Source organism: Platichthys flesus, chromosome 21 (genome assembly GCF_949316205.1).
Source record: "Platichthys flesus chromosome 21, fPlaFle2.1, whole genome shotgun sequence".
Lineage (NCBI taxonomy): Eukaryota > Metazoa > Chordata > Actinopteri > Pleuronectiformes > Pleuronectidae > Platichthys > Platichthys flesus.
Window position 1 is genome coordinate 16909737 of NC_084965.1, and position 24906 is coordinate 16934642.

The window sequence follows — 24906 nt, forward strand, 5'->3', positions numbered from 1 at the left end:
ATGCAAATGTATTATATTGAATAATCAATTTATGAAAACGATACCTAATTGGCAGCAGAAATCATTGCCCTGATAACATCAGCATCTCTGCTGTTAACAATTGAGATAACATTTGCACATGTCCCTTATACTAAACACTCCTATTGTTACCTCTAATGCCAATGAATCATTGTAGTCTAATCTCATATCAGAGATATAATTAGCTGCACGGAAGAGACTCAGCTCTAGAGATGAATGTTTATTGTGTCTAGTGACGAATCCTCCTCGCTCGTTGGCTTTCTGCTTTTACTGAAATAGAATACGACTGGTGTGTGTGGGTGTGTGTTTACGTGTGTGGTCCTATTTGGAAACCACCTTATCAGTTTGGTTTTTTTTCAGTATTCTGGTCTAATTCTCCCTCATCTCTCAGCCTCCATACTCCAGACACACTCTTGCTTCCATTTCACTTTGTTCCATTTCAAACTTCACAGCTGTGCATGCCGTTGGCAGTGAAAGAATGTTGCATGCCAGCATGAGTTAGTATGTAAAAAGTCTCCAACACTGAAAACATGCAATTAACATATATGTAAAGTAGAACATATTGTACAAAGGTCAGTTCAACCACAAAACTTCCAAAAAGTTCAACTCTAACTGCGGCAAACAGCAGGGTAAGAGAAAGTAATGCCGACAGAGAGCTGATACACTGACTACAGGGTGTTAGGGTAAGAGCTGCCACAGATGGAAGATATAAAATAAACATTACCAGGGGGAGGAGGCCTTAGAGACTATGAAGTGAATTGACCAGTGCTGACAATCTGTACTTTGCGTCCACAATCAAAGTTTCAAACCTAAAATGGCCTGCCCATGGTCTTTACAGCATAACACATTGTCAACTATGAAACAGTCATACAAATGGCAGCAGGTCAGCTCTGAAAATAGCACATGCTCCTAGCTAAAGGTAACAATGCTACATTGTCAAACTGACTAATAATGGAGCTATTTGCATCAATTGAATGGGTTGCGTCATCTATATTAGTAATCAATTAGTCAGTTATTGAAGTAGTAACAAACAGCTACAAGTTAACCCATAGACTGTATGTAAAAATGGACAGCAAAGTTTTGCCGATATACAAACTAAACCAATCTTCTGTTTTTATAGCTTTAAGCTTTGAGAAAAATACTGCAGTCAGCCACCAGGGGGCTAGCAGGAAGCTTTGGCTTCACTTTTGGGGAGCTGTCATGATGTCCACCTTATATACTTTCAACATAATAGTGTTGCATTGTGATGATGTGGTAACTGCCTGAGCCCTGTTTGGCAGGTTACCAGCCTTTTGTCCATCGTCCTAGATTATTCCTAGAAAAAAAAACAAAAAAAAAAACAGAAGGTGTCTCTCTAAATTCCACTGAACTCTAATCAGTACAAGTGCAACGTAGGAAGGTGAAAGCTGCCCAACCTGCCTGCTGCCATATTCACGATCTGCATATGATCCACTGACATGACTGAAAAGCTTGGTGGGGACGGACACTGCTGATGGTGGGAGGAGTGATCTGCATGTTAATCTGACATCTGCGATGGCATGTTCACCGCTTGGCTGTCTGGCTGTTTGCATGGCATGGGGGGGCTGGTGTTACCATGGTTACCGAGCATTATGTGTGTATTTCAGTTGAGTGGATGCTCCCTCTAACTTTTGGTTATAGTTCTGTCTCAGATTTCCAGAATTGTCCTTATAACGAAATCTGCAGTGTCATAGAAAAGGACAGAGTGAGCTGTCCTTTTTTGGGCCTACTTTAGTGAACAGAGCATCTGGCTTTGTCTAGGTGCGCTGGATTCATTCATCATTGTTATTCAAGCGAACCCCCGGGAGAAGATGCAGGATGCAGGCGGTATAAGTAGTAACTGGGTCAGAGAATTGAGAGCGTAAGCGGAATCCTGACAAGAGCAAATGCAGATGTGTGTATGTGATGCTGCATGTCACTGCTGCTGCATGAACATACTGCATGGCCTAGGAAGAAAACTATATATATAAATTAATGTTTTCCCAAATAGTTGACCAATGAGCACCATTGAAAATGTCATGTAGACACAACCTGCAGACGGACATAAATCTGGCATTCTCACGTTGGTCAAGTATTTGACATTTGTTAGATGAGTTGCAATTGATTTTTTGACAGCTTTACTAACCTGCTTTCTTCCTTTCCCCCCCCCCTTATCCCTTCCTCTCAATCCACTTTGAAATGATTTATTATCTTGTACTTTCATTTCTCTTTTATCCCACGTTATTTTGTCTCCTGTCCCAATTCATTTTTGTTGATGCACTTCTTTTAAATTTCCTTTCCTTCTCTCCCTCCCTAACAATGTTCCACCCCATACGTTTATTACTCTTCCCTCCTGATTTTCTCTTTATCGCCCTGATTTTTTTTTCTGTCCCCCTCCTTTCTCAATCCCCCATGCTTCAGAGGACTAGAACCCACCTCCACCACCATGCCGACTGTCAATCAGCTGTGCTTCCGCTTCTGTGCACCTTTTCCCCGATCCCTGTGCAGCACACACACAGAGCCACCACACAATCTACCCCATCTGTGGCTTCTTTGACCACATGTGAAGAATAAAGTCTGAGGTTGCCTCCACATTAGACGTCGTCGCACACACACATACACACACACTAACACAGACATGACATGCTCTCCTGACTTCAGCACCCGCTGTTCGCCCAAACAATGATGGCACACTGTGATTCTCTCCTCTGGGCAAACTGTGCGTCGCTGACACACAACTGATTTCAGTCACATTTGAAAGTCAATTTGTTTTTTATTGTTTGTAGCTTCTTTTGGCCATTGTCCAATGAAAAAACCTCCATTCAGTTTTTTTCTTTAAACAAACACCTATTAACAAAGATTTATACATTTCATTTAATTCAATGAATTTTTAAAGGCATACCGTGGCAAATTAATGCACATTGAAGCAGACAGACAAGTTAATATGTTTATATCCACACACATACACAGATTCAGAGGCATAGACCCCATCGAGCTGCCAACCCTTGTTCTCCTGTCTGAATCCTTCACACTGAGTTCACAGTGCTACAAGCCTCATCTGTCAACACCCAGCGACCAGCACACAAACACAAACATACCGACATATTAACCCACCAAAGGACCATTTTTATTTATGTCAAACTGTTTGTTTTTCTCCTGTGATGGACCAGGACTCTCTAACTGCTTTGCACGATTTTGAGATTTCGTTAGCAAAAAAGATAAAGAGGTTAATATGAAAGCCAGACCTTGAGTTGACAATCATTATTGTAAAGAATGTAAGAGAGATTTCCCATTGGTCTCTGAGTCGTCTTTTGTCCCTTTCCACTGTTGATGAGCTGTAAGTCTGCTGTTCTTTGATTCTTAGAAATTCCTTAAAGTCTCAGTTTATATTTAATTATAAACCATCCGCCTATTTCATTTGCTAGCCTAAATTGATTTCTTAAACATTACCAAATGTCATGTGTGTTTGTTGTTTGAGTGTTATGCTTTCTCGTGTTGTGATGCAATACATATAAACTATAAAAGCACTTACATTCACCTCAAAATAGATTATTAGGTTTTATTCTAGATTTCAGGGTGATGTAGCCACAATCTATTGAGAAAACTAGCCAACGATAACTGGGCCTAGTCCACACAATTTCCCTTAAATTCAATCAATATGCACCAAGTTGTAATAATGCATGTGCCACCCTTAAAGTGATTTTTTTTCATAAACATCCATGAGTTATTCCCTCTTAAAAAGGTGAAAGTTATGACATAATTATCTATCTCTCAATATTTAAGGGATAGTTCACCCAGAAATGAAAATTCATTTATTATTTACTCACCCCTATGCCGATGGGGTGGGGGGTGAAGTGATTGAGTCCAGAAAACACTTTTGGATTTTCAGGGGTAAACATTGTAGCTGATTAGTGACCTATCTTCAGACGTAATAAAACAACAGAAAAAATATGATATGCCTCTGTATTGCTCGTGTGGTGTCATCCAAGTGTGCGGAAGCCCCGACATTCAAATTCAACTCGGAACAAGGTCATTTACACCGTGTTTTAAGCCTTAAAGTCTACCAGAAGAGGCTAAGCTAACGGACCTTAGCGTTTCAGATCTTGGAATGTTTCAGACACCTTGTCGAAAGATATCAGAAGACTTTTAAGCTTAAAACACGGTGTTGATGACCTCGTTTCAAGTTGAATTTGAACGTCGGGGCTTCCAGACACTTGGATGACACCGCATGAGCAGTACAGAGGCATATTGTGTTTTTCCTGTGGTTTTATTACTCACCATTGACTTCAATTGTATCTGATTCTGCTCTAATAAAGTTTACCCCCTGAGAGTCCAGAAGTGTTTTGTGGGCTCAAACACCTAACCCACCCCCCCTTTGGCATAGGGGTGAGTAGATAATGAGTGAATTGTCATTTCTAGATGAACTATCCCTTTAAAGAAAGAAAGGAAAATATCAGAATCTGCCCCCTGATTTGGATCTGCACAAAAATGTCATGGATTCTTCTCTTATATGCACACACCGTCAAACGAAATTAGTGTTCTACGATCTGTGTTTTGTTTTCCGACTACGAGTGAATGCTTTAAAGCGTGAGTGAGCAGAGGTCGATGTCTGGCCAAGAAATAGTCCCTAAGAAAACTGTGACAAAGATTTGTATGGATAATCTAGAGAAATTTGTAATGGGAAAACTAATATAATAAATAATTTGGATTCATTATTTTGTACCACAACAGTGATACAGTATCAATCTCACAGAGTGATACAAGAACAATATATTGGCATATTAATCTGAAATGTTCCGCATAGTGAAAATGTTCAAAAGGAGTTGTGAATGAGGCATTTCCTCTCCAAACGCCTAAAAGAACAAGCATGTTGAACTCAGTTGACATCAGTGAAACTCATCTGAGCATATAGGTGCTGCTGACAGTCAAGGTCACTGTAGACCTCTAAACAGATGTTATTAGGGATCAGAGGTAAAACTTAATACAGCCACTGCATCTGTTTTTCATAGTTAGTTTTTCAAATGCACTAAATGTTATTTGTCAATTTTGATTGTTTTTTATTATTATTCTTTAGCTGCATGAGAAGTTCATCCATGTTGCACAATGGGTTAGCCTCTTTAAGTAGTTTGTTCCATATAGTGTCTATCCCAGAGTGTCCTTATAGATGTGCCTCTCTATGTAGTCTGCCTGCACCTTGTGCTAATAAAGCAATATATAACACACACTTACCTGGCTTTGGGTTTCTCTTTCTTCTTCTAACCAACCTGAACTAAATCTTTTATCTACTGTCTAACTGCTGCCTCTCCCTTCTCTTGGCTCCTCTCCCGTCTCTCCTGTCCCTTGCAGCGTTTTGAATTATGCACAGTATAATTTCCTGTTTCGGATATTTTATACCTTAGCAGCTTTTGGAGAGAAAAAGACGCTTAGTCATGCTGGCTGTAACCTTTCAGAGGACGTGGATGTTTTACAGTGCAAGGCTTAAAGATTAGTGTGTGTGCCGCAGGGACGTAATTTTCTTTTACTTCAGAAGGATGGTTAGAAAACACATTACTTTATTACTCTCTCCTTTTTGGGGATAAGAGTAAAAACCATCAATTTGGTTTGCCTTATTGCTCAAAACACACATAGAAAAGGAAATACAGGGGATTTTACCTTCTTTAGAGAGGTTTGTCAGGTATCAGTACATTAGAGGTTCTCTTTTCAAATTACAGGCAGACTGGATTTGTCGCTGGATTTAAACACTAAAGAGCTAAGAAAGCACAGAGTAGAGAGAGATATCATTGCAGAAGCTCATCTGCTTTTACAATAGCTGTCACTTGATTACACTGGACCATGCTCAGCTGTACTCAATAAAACTTGCACCTACCGACCAAAGTATGATTGTTTACTGGTTTGACGCCCCAATCACCAGTCAACAAAAATGACTTAATGTCATATTTGCTTCTCATTTTTCATTCCCCCTCATTATTTGACATAGGAATCTTCAACTAAACCAAGTCCAGTTGATGTGTTATTTAGCACTGGGATATACCATGACCAGGATGACTGAGAATCTTCACAGACATGAATCCTAGCTCTCTTGAAACATCCTCCTTAGTATGTCAACTTATCTGTATCCTCTTTTGTGGTTTAATAGCATGCAACTGGAGAATTAGTGCCACCGAGTTATTATCATAATTCTCCCAGCTTCTAAAATACAGTGGTGGTTGTAAACACAAATGAATTTGCATTTCCCAGATTCGTTGAAAAATCTAGGGAAATGTGCATGACAACATGGCGTTATTTCCTCCTTTACTTTAAGTGTGTAAAATAGATTGTTGAAGTTTATTTATTTAGCAGTAGTACATCTACCTAATAATTCCACAAACATCTGTGATGGAACACATCTCCTGAACCAGTCATCAGTTTCATTTTATACAAAACACTAACCATGAAATACTCACTGTGAATAAACCAGCTAGGATGACCTGAGGTTTTCTAGCGTCACCATGCACCAAAGGCTGCATGTAGAACCAAACAGAGACAGCATATTGAAGGCCTGTCTGAGAAGTGATCATTAATGACAAGGAATACCTCTTAGCTCCGGAGCATCAACACAAAACCAACTAAAGTCCATTCCAAACTGGCAGGTTCAGAATGGCCACTGCAGGATTTTAACAAAATCACAAAACCTCAATAGTCAAGTAAAAGTCAATTTATTGTCAATTCTGCCGTATCTACAGGATAAAGACGGGACTGAAATGCTGTTTTTTCTGTAATCCAGGTGTAAACATATAAGAAGACAGTTCATATAAGTACGTATAATAAGTACTTAAAACATAGTACACAGCACAACTCACTGTACACATAGTATGCAGTCATAAGGCACACGGTGGATAGGATGAGAGTACTGCAAACCAGAACAGTGCAAAAATACTTTGTGGGAAGTAATGTAATGTAAATAGCTGTTGGGAGTGTGGTGGACCTTAATTCTAGAATGTAAATAAATTTGTCTTGAGGCAATCGATCTCACCCCAAAGCCATCAAGTGCCTCTCTCGATCAAATCACTTGATCTTCATCAGCCGAGTTTTGGACAAAACACTCAGAAGACCTCACCCTCACTCTGTTCTGACATAACTGTGATGGATTGTTGCTTTATACATTTTAAAGACTTAATGCTTGATGAAATATGAATACAATTATCAATCATTTAACTAATGGTTGGTTGTGTCTCCATTCAAGCATACTCTATCATGTAATGACCTTGTTGAGTTAACTACCAGCAGGGTAGCTCGGAGATGAGTTGCGGTTTTGCTCAGGGTTTACCATCCACTATACTGTAACCTCTGGAGATCACTGTGACCTGTGCAATGCTCTCTGTCAGCATGTGTGTGTTTGCACGCACCAGTCTATATGGGGCAGCCTGTCCTACTTAGACTGGGAGTTGTGGCGTGGGTGATGCAGGGAGGAAAAGAGGAGGAGATGGATTGAACTCTCTGTGGAGGCAGATGTGCTTTTCAGTGGAGGGATCATCCCCTACCTTTCCCAATGTACATCACAAGTATGAACATCCCGACCCAAAGAGAACTTCACCCTGAACAGCTGCTCTCTTACCTTACCCTTGAATGGTGAGAAGGAATTTTCAAATAAATTAAAATAAGATAACAGTATTTAACAGACTGAAGGGGATAGAGACTTGAGGAGTTGTGTATATAAAGCATACAGCCAACCCTCTACATTAGTACAGTACATGATGTGCATCTGCCCACACAGTGAAGACATGCATCATCTGAGGACCCTGAGCTCCTGTCATGGTTCCAGGGTGTCTCATTTATTTATGATCCACTGCATAAATGCAATACATCACATATGGCTCAAATAGGGAAGGATGTTGAAACCCATGAAACCATGACATTTGTGCCTGTGTGCGTGTGTGTAACACCTAACCCTAACAATGAGCATTACAGTCTTGCAAAGCCATAATCCTGCCTTGAGAGTCTGTAGCTGCAGAAAGTTTTATTTTGGTCAGGTTTAATGACTGTCAACAGCTTTTAACTTAATTCACTGACTTACTTGCAACTAAAACTCATACAGAGTTGATTCAAAAACACTTTTTTTATACTGTATATATGTAAGAACTCATTGTCGTAGCCCCATCTTTCGAAGGAGAAGGAAAAGTTCTCACCTTCTTTTTATGCCATCGAACACCATAACTCAAGTTACTTTCACCAGAACCTCCTCATCACTGTGTAATTTGATAAACTCATGCTGTCAGCCTCTTTTAGTTGAAGAAGTGATGTGTCAGAAATACGGGCTTAATCTCCTTTAAATATTCATGATGCAGCTTTAATCCCCGAGCTTGGAGGAAACATAATTCCCCCTCAGTGATGCCTCCTCCGTAGATGGAAAGCCTTTCATCTGTGTTCCTAACATGTGAAGGTGTGTGTGATTGACTCTCGATTCTAATGTCTGTCCCCACATATTTGTGTGTATGTTTTTGAGTGAACAGATTTCTCCCTCTTTATTCTCATGTCAGAATATAGAGTGTGTGTGTGTGTGTTTGAGGCCTCACACTTTCCTTTCGGCTTCAAAAGTGAAAGGCTCTGAATAGGGAACATCCAGCACCACGTGCAACTGGTGATTTTCCTCCTCTTCGAGTACGTGTTCACTTCATCTGTTGATTTGACGGGTTCTGACTGCACAATCCCTGCTGTTTGGGGCTAAATGCAGTCCCCCTGCTAGACTCAACACATCCATGACTGCAAGGAGAAAGTATGACAGCTGGATCGCAAATTCAGGCAAAATCCTTCTCGGTAGTGTAACTCCTTAATCCTGCCAATAAAATAAAAACGAACAAACACTGACACGAAGAAGGTCAAGAGAAAGTTAGAGGGGATTAAAATAGCGGCAGAGGGATTGCCTCCATGTTATTTTCCTCTAAACACACAGACAAACACAGGCTTGTTTTCATGGGAGGGCATTGATGTGTGGAGTATACAATGGCATTTGAGGATTGGATTCAGAAGGAGAGGCAGCCTTGTTTCGAAAACCTCTAGGTCTTGTCAACCTCCTGCTACACACACACCGACACACTCACACACACTCTCACACTCATACTCATACTCACACACACACACACGCACACACACACACACAGAGATGTCTCATCCATTGCACCTAGCTTCTCAACCGCCAGTCAATGCACATCACCCTCTCGCACACTGAATTAGTACTAGCGTTGCATTAGCCTCTGTAATCCCAGCACAAAAACCTTGCACCGTTTCATTTAGAAACCCATTTTGACTTGCGGACAAATTTAACCAGTAACCTTCCAAAATGCTTCTAAGCTCAGACATATTCTCATTTACACTTTGGCTCATCTTGTTTATATGTGAAAGTGCCGTTCTAGAAATCCAAGATATTCAGACAATAAAACAAACCATTAATTAATGTTCTCACTTGCTTTTGGCCTACTTCCCAAAAGGATAGAGCCTATCCCAGGATGCTGCTTCTGCACTGTTAGTTTTATTGTGATCATAATAGATGCTGTTAATAGATAAACTGTATACAGACCCATGTCTCAAGAGAATTAATGAACTGAAAGGCACAAAAACAAGTGACCCTCTTAGATGAAGAAACTGATGAATAAGTGGATGGATGAATACTGTGACTTCAAAGATTTGACTAGTCAACATACAGTCAACAGCATTGACTTCTCTGTTCATGTCAGGGGCCCTTTTAAAAGAAGCACAAAGGTATTGGATGCCATCTCACTTTATAAACATGGGGAGGGTCAGCGGGTTCACAGGGAGGGACTCACATTACTAAAATGCATTCAGGGTTGGACTACTAGACAACTGTTGTTTATTGCTATTTCAAATACGATTTTTATATAACTGCCCATTGTTAAACATAGCTATTTGGAAAGGGCTATGGTGATCCTGGCTGCAGCTTTCTCTCTGAAACTAAAAAAGTTCCCTGCAGTGATTGAGCAAGGATCACCACTACTGAACATAGAGCTGTTCACCTGTTAATTCAAACTTTGGTGAAGGTCAACTCAGTACGCAGAACCCCGAACTGTAGAATCAGTTGTCCTTGCCATGAACAGTTTGTTTTTGACCACGACTACAGAGCTGAGATACATTGAGCCCTAGTCGCCACTGCTACAGAGTGCTGGACTCCTGTTGATTATTTGGCTCTTGGCAAACCAAAGAGTGAAGCCAATAGGATGAGCCACATACAGACAGACATAGATTTCTGGAATTATTAGATAGATAGATAGATAGATAGATAGATAGATAGATGTTTGAAATGTACCCATCACTAGGCACAGCACCAGATATTTTTAAACCTGAACAAATCAAGTGGGCAAACCATACAAGTTTTCAAACCAGGCTAATACTGAACATCTGTTAAATTTTGACTTGTGCATTGTCCACATCACATTCATGTACTTTCCAGTTGAGGTAAATACCAACAGAGAATCCTGGATTTACTATAGTCGTGTTGATGTTGGTGGTATCTGTGTGCATTAAGGCCATGTGCCCTGTCTGCTGCAGGAGGAGCTCTTTAAGTTAAACCTTGGCGAGTTACTTGCTGGATTAAATAAAACTAGGCCAAGCTTTGATCTTCTATAGTAGCTGGTCACATCCCCAGAGAACCAATGGAGGAAGGTATCCAGTATGTTGCTGTGGTTGAATATCCAGTCGCTATAGGTGGGGAAAGTATGTCAGAGTAACAGAAGGGGGAACTCTTCACAATGTGACTCAGCCTTATACAGCATCATTAACCACAGAGGCACTGTCAGAGTCCTTTTTACTCTTCTGATCCCTTCTCCAGATGTGCAATCTTCCGTCTCTCCTCATCATACTTCTTCTTCTGCTATTAAATTAATTCCATTTCGTATTTTTCCTATTAATATACCCGGAAGAAATGAGGAGTAGGACCCCTGGATGATGGTACAGAAGATATGTTAATATAAATCAATAAACCTGGTCTAAAAAAAAAAAGAGTATATATAACCTTACACATTTTTAATTTCTGTGTGGGTAAAGGTGGACAGAAGGAACTACTGACCAATTCAATCTGATCCAAGGTCTATGATTAATGCTCTGTCATGGCTACATCAACTGGACACTCTGAATGTTTGTCCTCACCAGAGAATAGCACTCTGTCCTCTTGGTGAACCATCACTGTGTGCCTGTGGTCCTGCGGTGACCCTGACCCTTCCGGTTCTTAGTATCTATCCTGGCCTGAGGAGCCAGGGCTGAGGCAGAGGAACCGGGAGAGGCTAGAGTCAACTGGAGGACAGCTGCAGGACCTCAGCCTGTCGTATCCTGTCCTGCCGGGTCCTCCCAGATTAGTTTTGGTTAAAAAATCGTAGGGCGAAATGTTGATGGTGAGGCTGCCACAAAGTGCATATCTACCTCGTGTTCTTGAATTTTAATATGCAGTATAGCCATTTATAATGTTAATGTACACGTGGCCTGACTAATGTTGTTTTTGTTCCTGATACTATAGTAGTGTTTGGTTCATCAGGACAGAGACTATCCCAAAAGATGTTAGCCACAAAAGTTCTCCAGTACTATGTCAGGACAATGCCAGGATCAATCCAGAAATACATACTTTTATTTCTATAGAAAAAGTAGCAAGAACATGGGTTTTAATGTATGTATCAATTTGTTTGCATATCATCACAGGAAATTTAATTTGAGAACATTATACCTATACTTTACCTATGCCTCAGGAGACCAAAGAAGGCAATAAGTGTTGTAAAGTTTAAAAGATAGATGTATTAGTTATTCACCGTGGCTTTGAAAGTTGTGCTTTGATTTTAATGCAATTAAAAACTGGGTCCCTCCAGCTGACTGAACAGTGGAAGATCACAGTCACTCCTTTGATCCTGCTGTGTCAAAACCAATTCCTGGTCCCTGGGTCCACGTGTAAGGGTCTGCATACATTTTGTCACCTTAAACAAAGGGTCTACACAGGTCCCATGTGGATCAAATTTAAGTCCATGCAGAGTGGCTGCACCCCACTCTGCACTCTTTGCACTAACTGTGCTTAACACAAAAATGCGACAAGTGATTGCATTGCGTAGCTACACATTCAGTTACATTAGTGCTTTTGAGTCAGACTAAAACAACAAATGCAATATATCACAATGCAACTGCTAATAGATATTCTCAAATATATTTTTGTTTATTGAGCAATAGCCGACAGTTGATTAAAAGCTTCTCCATACCAATACATCTCCTCGCAGGTGTTCTTATTAATGTTGCCTGACACCTCTCAGGTCTGTAGTTGTGTAGATTGACATATTCAGAACATTCATGTTCTTGATATTTGTTACATCTGTTAGCGTGCAGCAAAATTCCAGGGCACCTTTAAACTGTGTTGGGTGATTGATGATATATGGGATTGCCAGTTCAAAAAGGTTTGTTGAAAACTTTGCTGTTTTCTCAATTGTAAGCAATGCAATGAGCAATGTAGAGCACATAAATACCAAATCCACATTCAAATCTCCATCTAGCACCAGATTTGTGTGCCTTGGGTCCATGTGTCATAAAACCTTCAAAAGTCCAATAACATGGTGAGAAAGAAGTTACGATTTTATTCCCAGACAATGAGATGGTGAAATTATCACAGGAATAGAATGTGTAGGTACTGTAAAGCCTGAGTCATAGTTCAGCTGCTGCTGCTGTCGTCAGAACAACCTTCACACTGCTCAAGTGGCACTTCCTAAACATGTCCATGCATGAGGGGGATTTGGCATCTGAAGACTGTGTTTGTATGCGTGTGTGTTCATTCTAGGCTATATTTGTCCGTTTTATTCTGTCAGGTCAGCCAACTGTCCACTAAGCGTTGTGTCTGACTTTGTGGATGTCTGACTGACATCGTTTTGTTTGTGTGTGTTTGTTCCTGTCTGAGTATGAGCGTGTACTTTGAGTGTGTATTTATTTCTTTGTGCATGTATGCTGGTTGTTCATTACAGTAGCGTTTCCAAATTAGTGCAGCTCCAGCAGACTATCTCTTTGTGTGTGTGTGTGTGTGTGTGTGTGTGTGTGTGTGTGTGTGTGTGTGTGTGTGTGTGTGTGTGTGTGTGTGTGTGTGTGTGTGTGTGTGTGTGTGCGTGGGCGTGTGCGCATGTGTGTGTATGCCCAGATGCCTCTGAGATGATAAAGTCTATCCGTCAGACTCATAGTTTGCTCCAGCCAGTCTGTCTTGCAGTACTTCGTCCTCACACTGAGGTCAGCAACCCCCCAGCAGCAGCAGTTCTTACGTAATTTGGAGATTTAGTTCAGACTAAACACAGGACCCGATTTTTAACTCTGAGGAGAAGTATATTGTTTGTCCTATTCATCAGATCCTTGGTGTTACAGCTCAACAAGTTTAACCCACACAAATCTCTCATCAGCACTGTTCATACGTCCTCACTTGATTTTTCATTGTATCATTCACTCATTGCAATCAGTTGTTGTTTGTCTCACATCATGTTTATATTTTTGTACTTCCATACATCATAATCAACAACACATTGTGTGTTGATGCCTTCAATTTAGCAGTGAATGATTCAAATGAACAGCAGGAGCTTGAAAGGTCAGCAACCTAATTTCACTTTTTTTTTTTCACTGCTTGAGAGAAAATCTAAAGTTACAGATTTCACATTGTTTGTTGTATGCAAGGAAAGTCACTAATTGAGCCAAGGCAACACTATGCACCATAAACTGTAGCAATTTACATATCTTTACTGCAGAGAACAGTGATTTTGCCATTTAAAACCATACTAGTGTTGAGAGGTAGTAATTGGAACAAGCATGCATATAAGAGGGGAACACATTAATGTTAGTAAAGAGCCATTGTACAGGACACTACTCACATGGCAGGAGACATGGGTCAGGCAGTAGATCATAATCAATCTCAAGCACTTTGCAGTGACCATGTTACTTGCAAGTCCTTTTGCTGCGTTACATTAGGGTGCACCTCACACTGAGCATGTATTACAACATATGTCTAGATTTCACAGATAAAGGGAGCTGGTTATGGCAGGGATATAAACTTAACAATACAGGTGTGAAGTTAAAGTTGAGAGTTAGTAATGCTGGTTGTATTTGTGCTCATGTAAAAATGTTGCTGCGAAAGTGCAGTGATTCTGTAGATATCTTGTACATTATAATCTGAAAGGCATGTTGTTAAAGGTCAAGACAGTAATTCCACTGATGACACTTCACTGAGCCTCCTGTTGAGCACTGAGTCACCTCCTACAGGATAAATTCATGGAACATTTTCATAAAACAAAACCTACAGACACACATAAACACACACATGCACACACACAGACACACTCCATTTTGATGCGTTACAGTTGGTCTTCCTCCTCCTTTCCGGCTGAACAGTTCAGAGCTACTACCTTAAACACAGTACAGTGGGTGGAGCTTAAATCCAACACGATTCTTCCTTTGTGGTCTTGACTGACTTCACAGTCCATATCTCTTAATTAATGTTAAAAGCTTTACTTACTAAGAGACTTAGCCAAAACAATCTCAATTTCTAGAATGTGAATGGATTCACTTACCCAGCCATCTCATCTGTCAAGGGGTTTGATGAAAGTGTTCTTGAACCTGTCTTATGGTCTGAGGGGTTTGTCGTGCAAATACGTTTCGTTACCAGTTGATCTAAACGACTTTGTTCAGATTCTGATAGCTCTAACAAATAGGGATGACCATCATAGTCAGGGGTGACATCCTAACTCCTTTACAACTTTCTCTCTCTCATGTTCCCACCTCCGTCTTCCTGCAATAGCCCAAGTCTCAGACCGAGAGAGTGAGTCTCAGTCCAAATCTCGGGACACTTGGGTGGTTGCAGGATGAAGGAGGTCATTTACAAGCCCACATTTATAAAATTAGGGCCCAAGTAGAAAAATAAAATGTCTCCCTTTAAGCACTACATTGTTAGACAACTACTCTCTAGTCAGTTGAGTCCCAATATGACTGCTGATTTTGCCCGAGAGATGTTTTCTTTGAGTGATTGGGACCTACCAGACATATACCAGCTTTGAGGATAAGTACTTATGTAATCTCCCTCCCCTGATATAAAACACCCTCTGGTCACAGCTTTGAAATAAGACTACCCTGGTGAAACCACATGGTTTAGTAAGGGCTGAAAATGTAAACACAAATAAATAATTGGAGGTTTTCATACCAGTTCCCCTGACTGCCCATTTCAAAGCTTCTCAGGTTGTTTCAGCACCTTGGACAGAGAGAGAGAGAGCTCAGCAGGAAAGCTGGTTTCCCGCAAAGCTTCCACTTCACTGGCTTAACTAAGAAGAGCACGGAGACGCTGGGTGCATGTAGGTGTGTTTGTCTCGGCCACACAACACATCTCCTGTTACGTCCCCAAATGTTTGTTCATAAAGCAGTGAGAGAGAGAGAGAGAGAGAGAGACAGGCAGACAGACAGAAACTCTGAGGAACAGCCCTGCAGTATTAGTGTTTTTGAATCAATCGGTGACCCTGCCGACAGAGTGTTTTCTGTGTGTGCCGTCGAGACAGACACAGTCACCCCACCATGGCCTCTGTGTGTGTCTGATATATGGAAGCGTTTGTGACTTTGGGTAGTGTCCTGTCTGCTCGCTTCACTGTCACCCTCTGTGAATGCTGCTGGAAGAGGTTAGCCACTGGTGCCTCCCTCCTTCTTATCCTCCTCTCCTCTGCCTCACTTTCTTCCTGTGTCTTTTCTGTCCTTCATTCATCCCTCCCTATTTTCCTCCTTACTTCCCCCATTTTGTAATCCTCTTTCCCTCTTGTCTCTTGTTCTTTGCTATCCTGTAACTGCTACTCAAATTGTCCATGTATCTTCCTCCCTGACCCTCTCCCGTCTTTCCTTCCTTATCTTTATTTCCCCCCCCCGCTTCTCCAGCCACATTAAATCAGGCAGTCGGGGAGTCCAGCCTCAGTCAGGGGGCTCTGGTTGGAGGCTGGCACAAGAGTTGAAAGGTGACTACAGGAGTAGTGAGGGAGGGAGTGGGCTGCAAGGGGGGCGGCGCTAACTGGCGGGGCCCGGGACCTGAACCAGACAGACAGTGAGACGTCACACCAAGACCCAGACTCCCCGACTGCGATTGCATTCCTGTGTGTGTGTGTGTTCTTCTGTTGGGATTGTGTGCGAGTGCGTGTATGACTGGGGGTTCACAGTTTTAGTAGAGGCTGCAGTGGAGACAGACAGAGTCAGAGGCACAGAGCAGCACATAGCAAACCACACTGAATGTTGAGTTGCATGGGACTCGGATATCTACTCTTTGGAAGACATTTGGCAGGTGAGAGAGAGTGGGTGCGTGTGTTTGTGCAGGTCCATGTGGGCATTTTGTGCGTGTATTGTGAGTCCACTCTGTACGATTGTTTTTTTTTAAAAATGCCTTGGAGTTATTTCTGCATATTTGTGGAGTGTGATATTTAATAGCCTTGTGCCATTAATTATGGTTGTACAGTAACACGTCACCAGTCTGGAGGGGGAACTCATGTTAGATGATCCTTGTTGTCACTGCAGGTTGTAAGCTGACCTCAGGGGGACAGATAACAGCCTCACGCCCAGAACCTCAAGGAGAGGTGCGGCCACTCCCACTTGACCAGCAGCAGGCCGCGGCCACAGATTTCTTATCAGGTATGAAGGTCAAGCACCAAAGTCCAAAGCAAAACTTACACAAAAGCAAATGTAATATATATCCCTGCGAGCAGTTGAGCATGACTGTTTCCATGAATGCATAACTTTTTATGTCAGTTATGGTGCTTTGGCATCTTAAAAGACCATTTTATATTAACAAAAAAGAAGGTGCATACAATTTCTTGCCAAAGCAATTGGTTGACTATGGACTTTATGCGTTTTGGAGACAGCTGCACGTATTCTTCTGCTAGTGGCAATGATTGTTATATAAAGTGAAATAAATCCGCCAATCTCAAATTAGGTCAGATACATGAATCGCATTTCCCTTGATATTACATTTTATTAAATTTTCACTGAATGACTTGATATTACATAACATTTCATTTAGCTGACGCTTTTATCCAAAGTGATTTACAATATTCTCAACAAGAACAAAGGGGAAAGTTGTAGTAGGAACTTTGATTGGTCTGAAAGCATCATGTTGCACGTGCAGAAGGTGGAGTTGTGATTGTCAGTGCACAGCACCCCCAGAGCAGAATCAAGTCGGCTAGTAACTGTAATATTGTAATACATTTGTCGCTGGTTGTCTGTAGCTTTCAAGATACAAACAACTTTTTATAACTAAACAAAGAAAAAATGCCAAAGATAAACAGAGAAACATATGTATAAACCCAAGGTATACAAATACAGTAATAATGATTTACAGTTATTTTGGAGACCAAAGCTCTTAGTGCAGTACTGCACTCACAATAATATCACAGATGGAGTATCAACAATAATAAACATTTTGCATTTGATTTCAATGCTTTATCGCCTTTAAACTCCTGTTTTGTCTACCAAATCTAAATGATGAATGCCTTCCTGCCCACCACCTCATCTTTTCCCTCTCTTCTTTTCTTCTATTTATGACTTCATCCATCTCTCCATCCCCCACCCACCATTTTCGGACATCTTTTTCTCTCTTTCTTATGTTCCACTCTTGTCCTTCTCCTTTCCCCATGCCTCCAACCCACTGTTCTTGGCCTCCCTCCTGTCAGCCTCCATGGCAGGTTATATAGATCCTCTGGACTCTCAGAGCAGCCCTGCCCAAATGATGGATACTGGCCTGATGGGAGCTTTCTCAGGTATAGCTTTATTTGGCAATGGTAATACATTTTTAAAATGCAGAGAAAATATGGCTTCCTTATTCAAATTTTTGCAGCTTTTATATTTCATGACTGAAACTAAATTATTGTTATGGCCTTAAGGAGTACTTAAGTACACAATGGCTTCCCCCTACGTAGGATTACACTATATAAGTGGGCCGCACATATTGCATTATTATTGATGTACCTTTGACAACAGTTACATTACTGCAAAGCTCAGTGAATATGTAACACTGACTCTGTATCCCTGTTCATCTGCATCTTTTCCTTAGGTTTCTCCCAACCTGGAGGGAAGGGGGTCACGTTGGAGATAGGAGCAGCAACTCTCCAAGCAGACAGGCCCCCAAGTATAGCAGAGCCCCAGCACGCCACATCCCCAGCAGGGTTAGAGGCCTCTAAAGAACACGGCCCCATGCTGCCTGAACCCCAGGTTCCTCGCAGCCCTGCAGCCCTGACAGCAGGTAGGACATGTGCATATTAGCTCACATGCCACAGACAGACATATGTATCTTGTTCAAAGTAAACTGGTCTTCAGCAATGCTCTACTTCATTTATTTGAGAGGAATGCTGTTACCTAATCTTTTAAAGCTTCAACAAAAATATATAGATGATCTAGAATGTAATGTTTTAGTATGAGCAATAACTTGACACAGAAAAAAACACAGAAATATTCTATTTTATATCATATATCATAACTAGTAGTCATCGCGATTATAATGACCCAATTTCATAGCATTGTTCGCAGTGGTACCTCAACTACATAATCTCTGAATCTTTGAATCACGATGTGCTTACATCATTTTTCTATCCTCTGCGTTCTAACATCAGTGGCAATTAAGACGTTTTTTTCTATTTATTGTACAATTTACATGATCGTATAGGTACATGAGTGTGCTGCACTGCCTGATTCATTCCACAGAGGGGTGCAGTACTCAGATCAGCTGTCTGTCTTTGCTGTTCTATAGCTTCTTCCTTACGCAGCCACTCCATCTCCAATGGGGATTCAGCTCAAGGTCAATGCACATCTGATGCTGACATATATAGGGGGTGTGCCATCATGTAATAGCTTCAAGATATATACGGTATACATGAGTTGCGTGTGTGCGTGTGCAAGCGACATAGAGAGGCTGTCCGTGTCTCTCAATGTTCACTCACCAGCATCTCACCCACCAGTGGCTTCTCTTCGCCCCCATAGGGCATCTCTATAGTTCAGTACATGTATGAGCCTAGCTGGCGTGACTGTAACCATGCTGTGGCAGGTGGCACCCAGTAGAGCCACACTAACATCCCGTGGGGCCAGTGGAACCATGCACAAAGGATCACAGCAGCTCAGCCCACATGGTTCCCTGCTCCACAGCAGGTGGAAGAACCCTCTGTACCTGAGTATTAAGAAGCAGGGTAAAAAATACCAGCGGTGTTGCATCTTCACCTGGTGAACACTAGGATGTTCGGCTTTGCTGTCCAAACATAAATGCAGCCTAGTGACAAATTAAAGGACAAATCAATTATTCTTAGTGTGTAGAATATTGTATATTGAGAGTAGATGTGCCCGTGTAGGTGCACTGTATGGTATAATAATAACAACTCATCACGCTGAGTGGTGTTTAGAAAAGTGCTGCGCAGGCTCATCATTCAGGTAAAATAGGTCATAGCCACAGAGAATCTACCAAATATTTCAACAAATGTCTGTCGTTCATGTCTGTATATGACAAGCATATCTCGAGAACAGTTCATCTTATCCGCTTGGCATGTGTATTCTTAATGGCTCGAGGAAGATCAGTGTCAAACTTGGTGAAATTTGGACGTAGGCATCATTGGGAGTAGGGCAGCGCACTAGTAGGCGAGTTAAGCATTTCTTCTTACACATTTGTGGATAAACTACAGCAGTGGTCGGCAACTGTTGGCCCGATTGACTGACCAGCCATTAAATCTGTCCTGCCACATCATTTTGACAGTTTGATTATTTTTATTTTATTGTATCTCACAAAGTTAAAGCACAATCTTCATTCTTTGTGCTGCAATACTTTGAATCAAGCTGAATCACAGAGCATTTATTTAGAAAAGTCAAGAAGCAGGGTTTGAATTTTGTGTTGGCTGCTTAACAAACATCCAAAATATGGAGTTTTATCTGTTTTTGCACAGACCTAACAAACAACTGCAAGGTTCAAATTATAACAACTGAGCAGTGCATCAGTCTAACTGCAGCTAGCTGAGTCACAGCTCAACCTGCTCTGCAGCAGACAGAGGTGATTCATTCACAAACTTCTTTAATTAATTTGGAACAAGCTGTGAAGGCAAAAATGAAAAAGAGACGAAACCTTTGAACCGATGTGTGTGTGTGTGTGTGTGCGTGCGTGTGCATGTGTGTAAGGTCACCATACGCATATATGAGTAAACTACAAGGCAACACATGGTGACTCAACAATGCAGCAATCACCAACCCTGATTTCCATATCACATGATGCGGAGTGCAGATCTATGAAAACAACTGTTAGGAGTCTGCATGACAATCTATTTCTATTATTTTGCATATTCAGAGTCTGAATATCTTCCACTACCAGTAACAGTAGCACAAAGAGCCTAACTGCAAACCAGATCCCCTGAAAATTTGGTCATACTGGAATAATCAGGATGAAAATATCCTGTGCTAGATAATTAAGATAATGTTACATTCATCTCCATTAAAGTGCGGTAATTGTAACAATTAATTACATATAGCATATTAATTAGACCTACCCGCAATAATCTTTCCACTCACAAGTGCCATTTGGAGACATCATGTTAGGTCTAAGATTCCCAGCCTGACAAATTGACTGCAGAGCTTGCCTATATTTTAAATAGAGTAATTCTCATCGCCAGTGGCTGATCAGCAGTTTGGATAAAACCACCGTGCTGAAACAGAATACCTCTAACATTTTGTGGATGCAAGGGCCTGCTGAAGAGAAAAACTAAAAAGATATATATAAAAAAAAAAATTATTTTAATACTTTCGCAGGGTACTGTACTTAAGTGCAAACAGTATCTGCGTTTGCATGGTGGACTATAAACAGTAACAGCACAACATTCACATGTAGCAGAATGGCTGATATTTGCCGCTCCCTCAAACCTATTGTGATTGCAACAGGACATTTAAGGTATTCTCTTTCATTGGGGGTTTTCTGCCTCCAGGACGTACATGTTAAATGAGCATTATTCTGTCATGGATTCGTTAAAATGAAATATGACCCTCTTGAGAGCCACAGTACTGTAAGGGGTCTGACAGATGCGCCACTTTAGCTGTATCTATCTATATATATATATATGTGTGTGTGTGTGTTTGTGTTTGTGTGACCAAACTGGGCCAAAGTATAAAACCAACTTTGTTTCAGAGGGATAATTTTCCTCCAATTGTTCCCTCTGATCTACCCCCTTTATTACCTTCTTCAATCTAGAATAAATTCAACCTGACATATGCTATTTGCCATCATTGGCTGTCAGACCTAAGCTTTATGATACAATGTCCTTAAACCCAAAACACTGTTTCATTTGCAGCATTGTTGCCTAATTGACCTCCTTTCTTCCCTGAAGCAGTATTATTTCCTTTTGTCTTTGTGTCCACGCTATGTGGACATGATAAACACTGTGTACGTTATTTTGAACAGATGTTAGTTGCTTTTGTTGCAGTTAGTTTCTGTTTGATCTAGACTAAGGGAACCAATTCCTCTGCACATATCAACCCATCCCCAACTTTAAACTTTCCCCTCTTCACCCACAACAAGGTGCCTTAGCCGACAGCTGGATTGACCAGGCTGGCTGCCTGTCTTCAGACCTCCCTTTCTCTCCCAGCGTAAATACGATGATCAGTCGCCATGCAAGCCAATTTGCAGCCAGCCCTGATGACCCCCCCGACATTTGTCCTAGCCGAGAGAGCACCGCCTATGCTGGGGGTGATGAAAGGGATACAGAGGGGTCGGACCGAAAACAGAGAAAGAAGAAGAAAAGGCGCCAGAAAGATGAAGGATCTTACGAGAACCTGGAGAGCAGGGGTCACCCTGAGATGCAAGCACTGGGAGAAAACACTCCCCCGACAGAGGAGTTCTTCCAGAGAATTGGGCCAAGGCGGGATAGAGGAGAGGGAGGCTGGGAGGAGCAACTTGGGAAGAGTGGAGGCCGAGGGAAGAAGGGGAAGAGCAGGAAGAAGCTTCCAGAGGAGTGGGGAGTGATGGCAGAACCATTTGTTCCTTCATCTGCAGCCACTTCTCAGATGACAGAGGAGGTGATGATGGATTTAGGGAGTTCAGCTCCGGCAAACCCGGAGGCCTCATTCACAGAAGTGGACACCAGCCACAGTCCCTGGAAAAAGGAGGTCTACCCAGATGAAGGTCTGGTTCCTGCCCCCCTGTCCGAAGACCTGTTCTCCCTAACAGGTGCTCCCATTGGTCCACTGGCTCTGAACAGCGAGCTTAAAGCTACAGCAGCTCCGTTCACCATGCCCTCAACGGCCAACAATGCAACACTTGGTTCGTCTCCCATGACACCTCACCTTGGTGATGAAGTTGATCTCTTGATGGAATCCGAGAATGCCAGTTTGGGCAACAACAGCCAGGCCTTTTGTCCATCTTTCTCTCCAGACGATGAAGTGTGTGGTGACTTGGTTGACAGCGGGATGTTTGGCAATACCAGTTCCCTCCAAGAGTCATTTATGCAAGTCATGCCTGAGGAAGACACCTCAGCCTTCAGCCCTGCCTCGCAGTCAAGTCCTGGCGTTTCACCTAAGGGTGAGGTGTTAGCCTCAGCTCCACCTCTTTCACCGTCAGATGCGTCGTGGCTCCTGAACGACTCGCAGGTTAGCAGCAACAGCGAGATTTTTGACTTCAGTGACATCGGCCCTTCAGGTCCTCCTTTGCGCTTAGGGTTGTCCTTTAACACCCCAAGCCCAGCACCTCTCCGCTCCCCCAAAACCACAGCACAGGAATTCCAACAGAAAGAGCACAAAGATGAAACATCGTCCCAGAAACAATCCAAGAAGTCTCGTTCTTCATCGTCCTCATCCTCAGCAAAGAGTCCCACCTCGCCAGGAGCAAAGAAGCTCCCTCTGCAGGCGTCCCCTGTCGTCAGCCCCTCTTCCCCTCCCTCGGTCAGCCCTCTGGGTACTCCAGGATCTGGTCTTAACCCTGCAGCTAAGCCCTTCTTTCCCAGCTTTGCTGACCCCTTGGAGGAGCCAGCTGTGGTCCCTCCACCTGCCCCCACCATTGAAGGTTGGTTGCAGTCAACCCAGGACAACATAGAGGTTAAATATAGAGTAACTAACAGAAAAATACATCATGCATGACCCTCTATCCAGCTTCAGTAGTTTAGACATTTTAAATTCATTAGAGATTAGGTAGATAAATTAGACCCTTTTTCATTGTTTCCTGCATGGACACATTTGTCTTGGCTGGGACTTTTTGGCGTGTCTAATACGGTGGGTTTTTGAGTGACTAACGTTCGCATGGACTCAAGTGATGACCAACTGGGGCTGTGCATTGGCTTGACCTTTATCTGCGGTTCCCAATGATTCACTGCTGGGATTTTCTCACGATTAACAGGATTGCTGTTGACGGGTGTGCTGCAACTAACCAATCACCAAGTCTTTCTCTTTAGCGGCATCCCTAGGCCTCTTCACCACATGAAAACCCTCCTTCTCTGTTTCTCTTCTGTCCAAGTGTTTGTGTTAACACTGTAGTCGTGCTGTAGTTTCTTTCTATCCGGGTTTGAGGTGTCACTCTGTCTTCTTCTCTGTCCAATTAACTCTTGGCTCCTCACTAGCTGCCTGTGTCTTTACAACCTCCTCTAGAAAAGACTTCCGAGGGCTTTGTTGGTTTCCATGTTAACTCACCTTTGTTGTTATGCATCAACTGTTAACGTCCTGCTGTGTCTCCTGAGATTAACTTTGACAATTTCAAATAGTAATTTGCTGTTTTTGTTGACTTTACTTTCCATGTTCTGTGATGATTGCTGCCTTGCTGCTTCTCCGACATAGGTGAGTCCTATTTTATATCCTCCTGTGGCTTTGTTGTGTTTTGTTCATGCCTCATTATTGAGATTCATCAGTGGTATGTTAGCACAATGACAGATGGAAGACATGTACAGTGAGAGCTTCTTGACACATTTCAGCAACAAGGTGACAGTCGCTAAGAACAGAAATGAGATACGGCAACTGTTCATGGGGGTTGTTGGGCTTTGCTGTGAGCCATTCATTCTCTGTGCACAAGTACAAGTGCTTGCTTGCCATTCCAAGTGTTAAGTAAGTATCAATCAGTATAGGCCCTTGAGTGCCATCTGCTCCCTGTGGAAAGGCATCGGGTTCTTGAGACGGTCTTCCTGGTGTCGACAATCTCTTCATTTTGAAGATGATTCGGGTTTTGGATTCATCCGACTATTGCTCGTGATAAGCGGTGGAGCAGTTTGCTTCTTTTCTGTTGTGTTGCAAAACCTTACCTAATATAGCAAGCCTCATATAACATCTCATATAATAGTGAAACAAAGCAGAAGTAGTTTCTTGGGCTAGGGAGCTAGAATTTCTTTACAAAGCCAAAACTTTTGAAGTGGTTTGTGAACATATTTAAGATACAATCTACACCTTTTCTAGGTAGCAACCTTTTACATATCATAGGGTATATTAGGAGAAAATATACTAACTGAAGTTAGTTGAACAGCTGTGTTCAACTGTACTAGGGACTAAAAGAAAGCTGTTGTTTGTCTTTTTGTAATGTAGAGTAGATTTGTAGCAGTGTAAATCAGTAAGGAGGTTTCCGCAGATCTGGGAGTGATGATGCTCTCTGCAGTTTTAATTAGAACAGTTTGAGTTAATTGAAGTAAATTAGAATTAAGAGTCAAGTAAAAGAGTTGAAAATGGAGCCGTTAATCAACTTTCTGTCCAGCTCTTGTTTTAATGTAGAGGAAATTCATCTTCAACAGACTTAGAACTAACAAAGTTTACTAAAAATCAAATAGGTTTACAACTGCCTATGTGTGTGAGTGAGAATGTGGAGGTCACCTGTATATTTACATGTGTAGTGATGCATCCATGTGACTATTATAGTTTGTGCACATGCATGTGTCATTACTTCCAATGTGTGTCTGCATA

The 24906-nt window shown here is 41.8% G+C and overlaps 1 protein-coding gene across 8 annotated transcripts in view; it reads left to right on the forward strand.

The window, feature by feature from the left end:
• The window catches only part of LOC133932583 (microtubule-associated protein 4), a 93940-nt gene that overhangs the window by 29861 nt on the left and 39173 nt on the right, over positions 1-24906 (forward strand). For 5 of the 8 annotated variants that reach the window (XM_062379328.1, XM_062379327.1, XM_062379331.1 and 2 more), the window contains 4 exons: positions 16540-16653; positions 17691-17777; positions 18071-18259; positions 21557-23035. In XM_062379328.1, coding sequence (XP_062235312.1) covers positions 16540-16653; positions 17691-17777; positions 18071-18259; positions 21557-23035 — 1869 coding nt within the window. The remainder of the gene's footprint in view (positions 1-16539; positions 16654-17690; positions 17778-18070; positions 18260-21556; positions 23036-24906) is intronic. The other 3 variants (XM_062379330.1, XM_062379332.1, XM_062379335.1) reach the window with 2 other exon arrangements.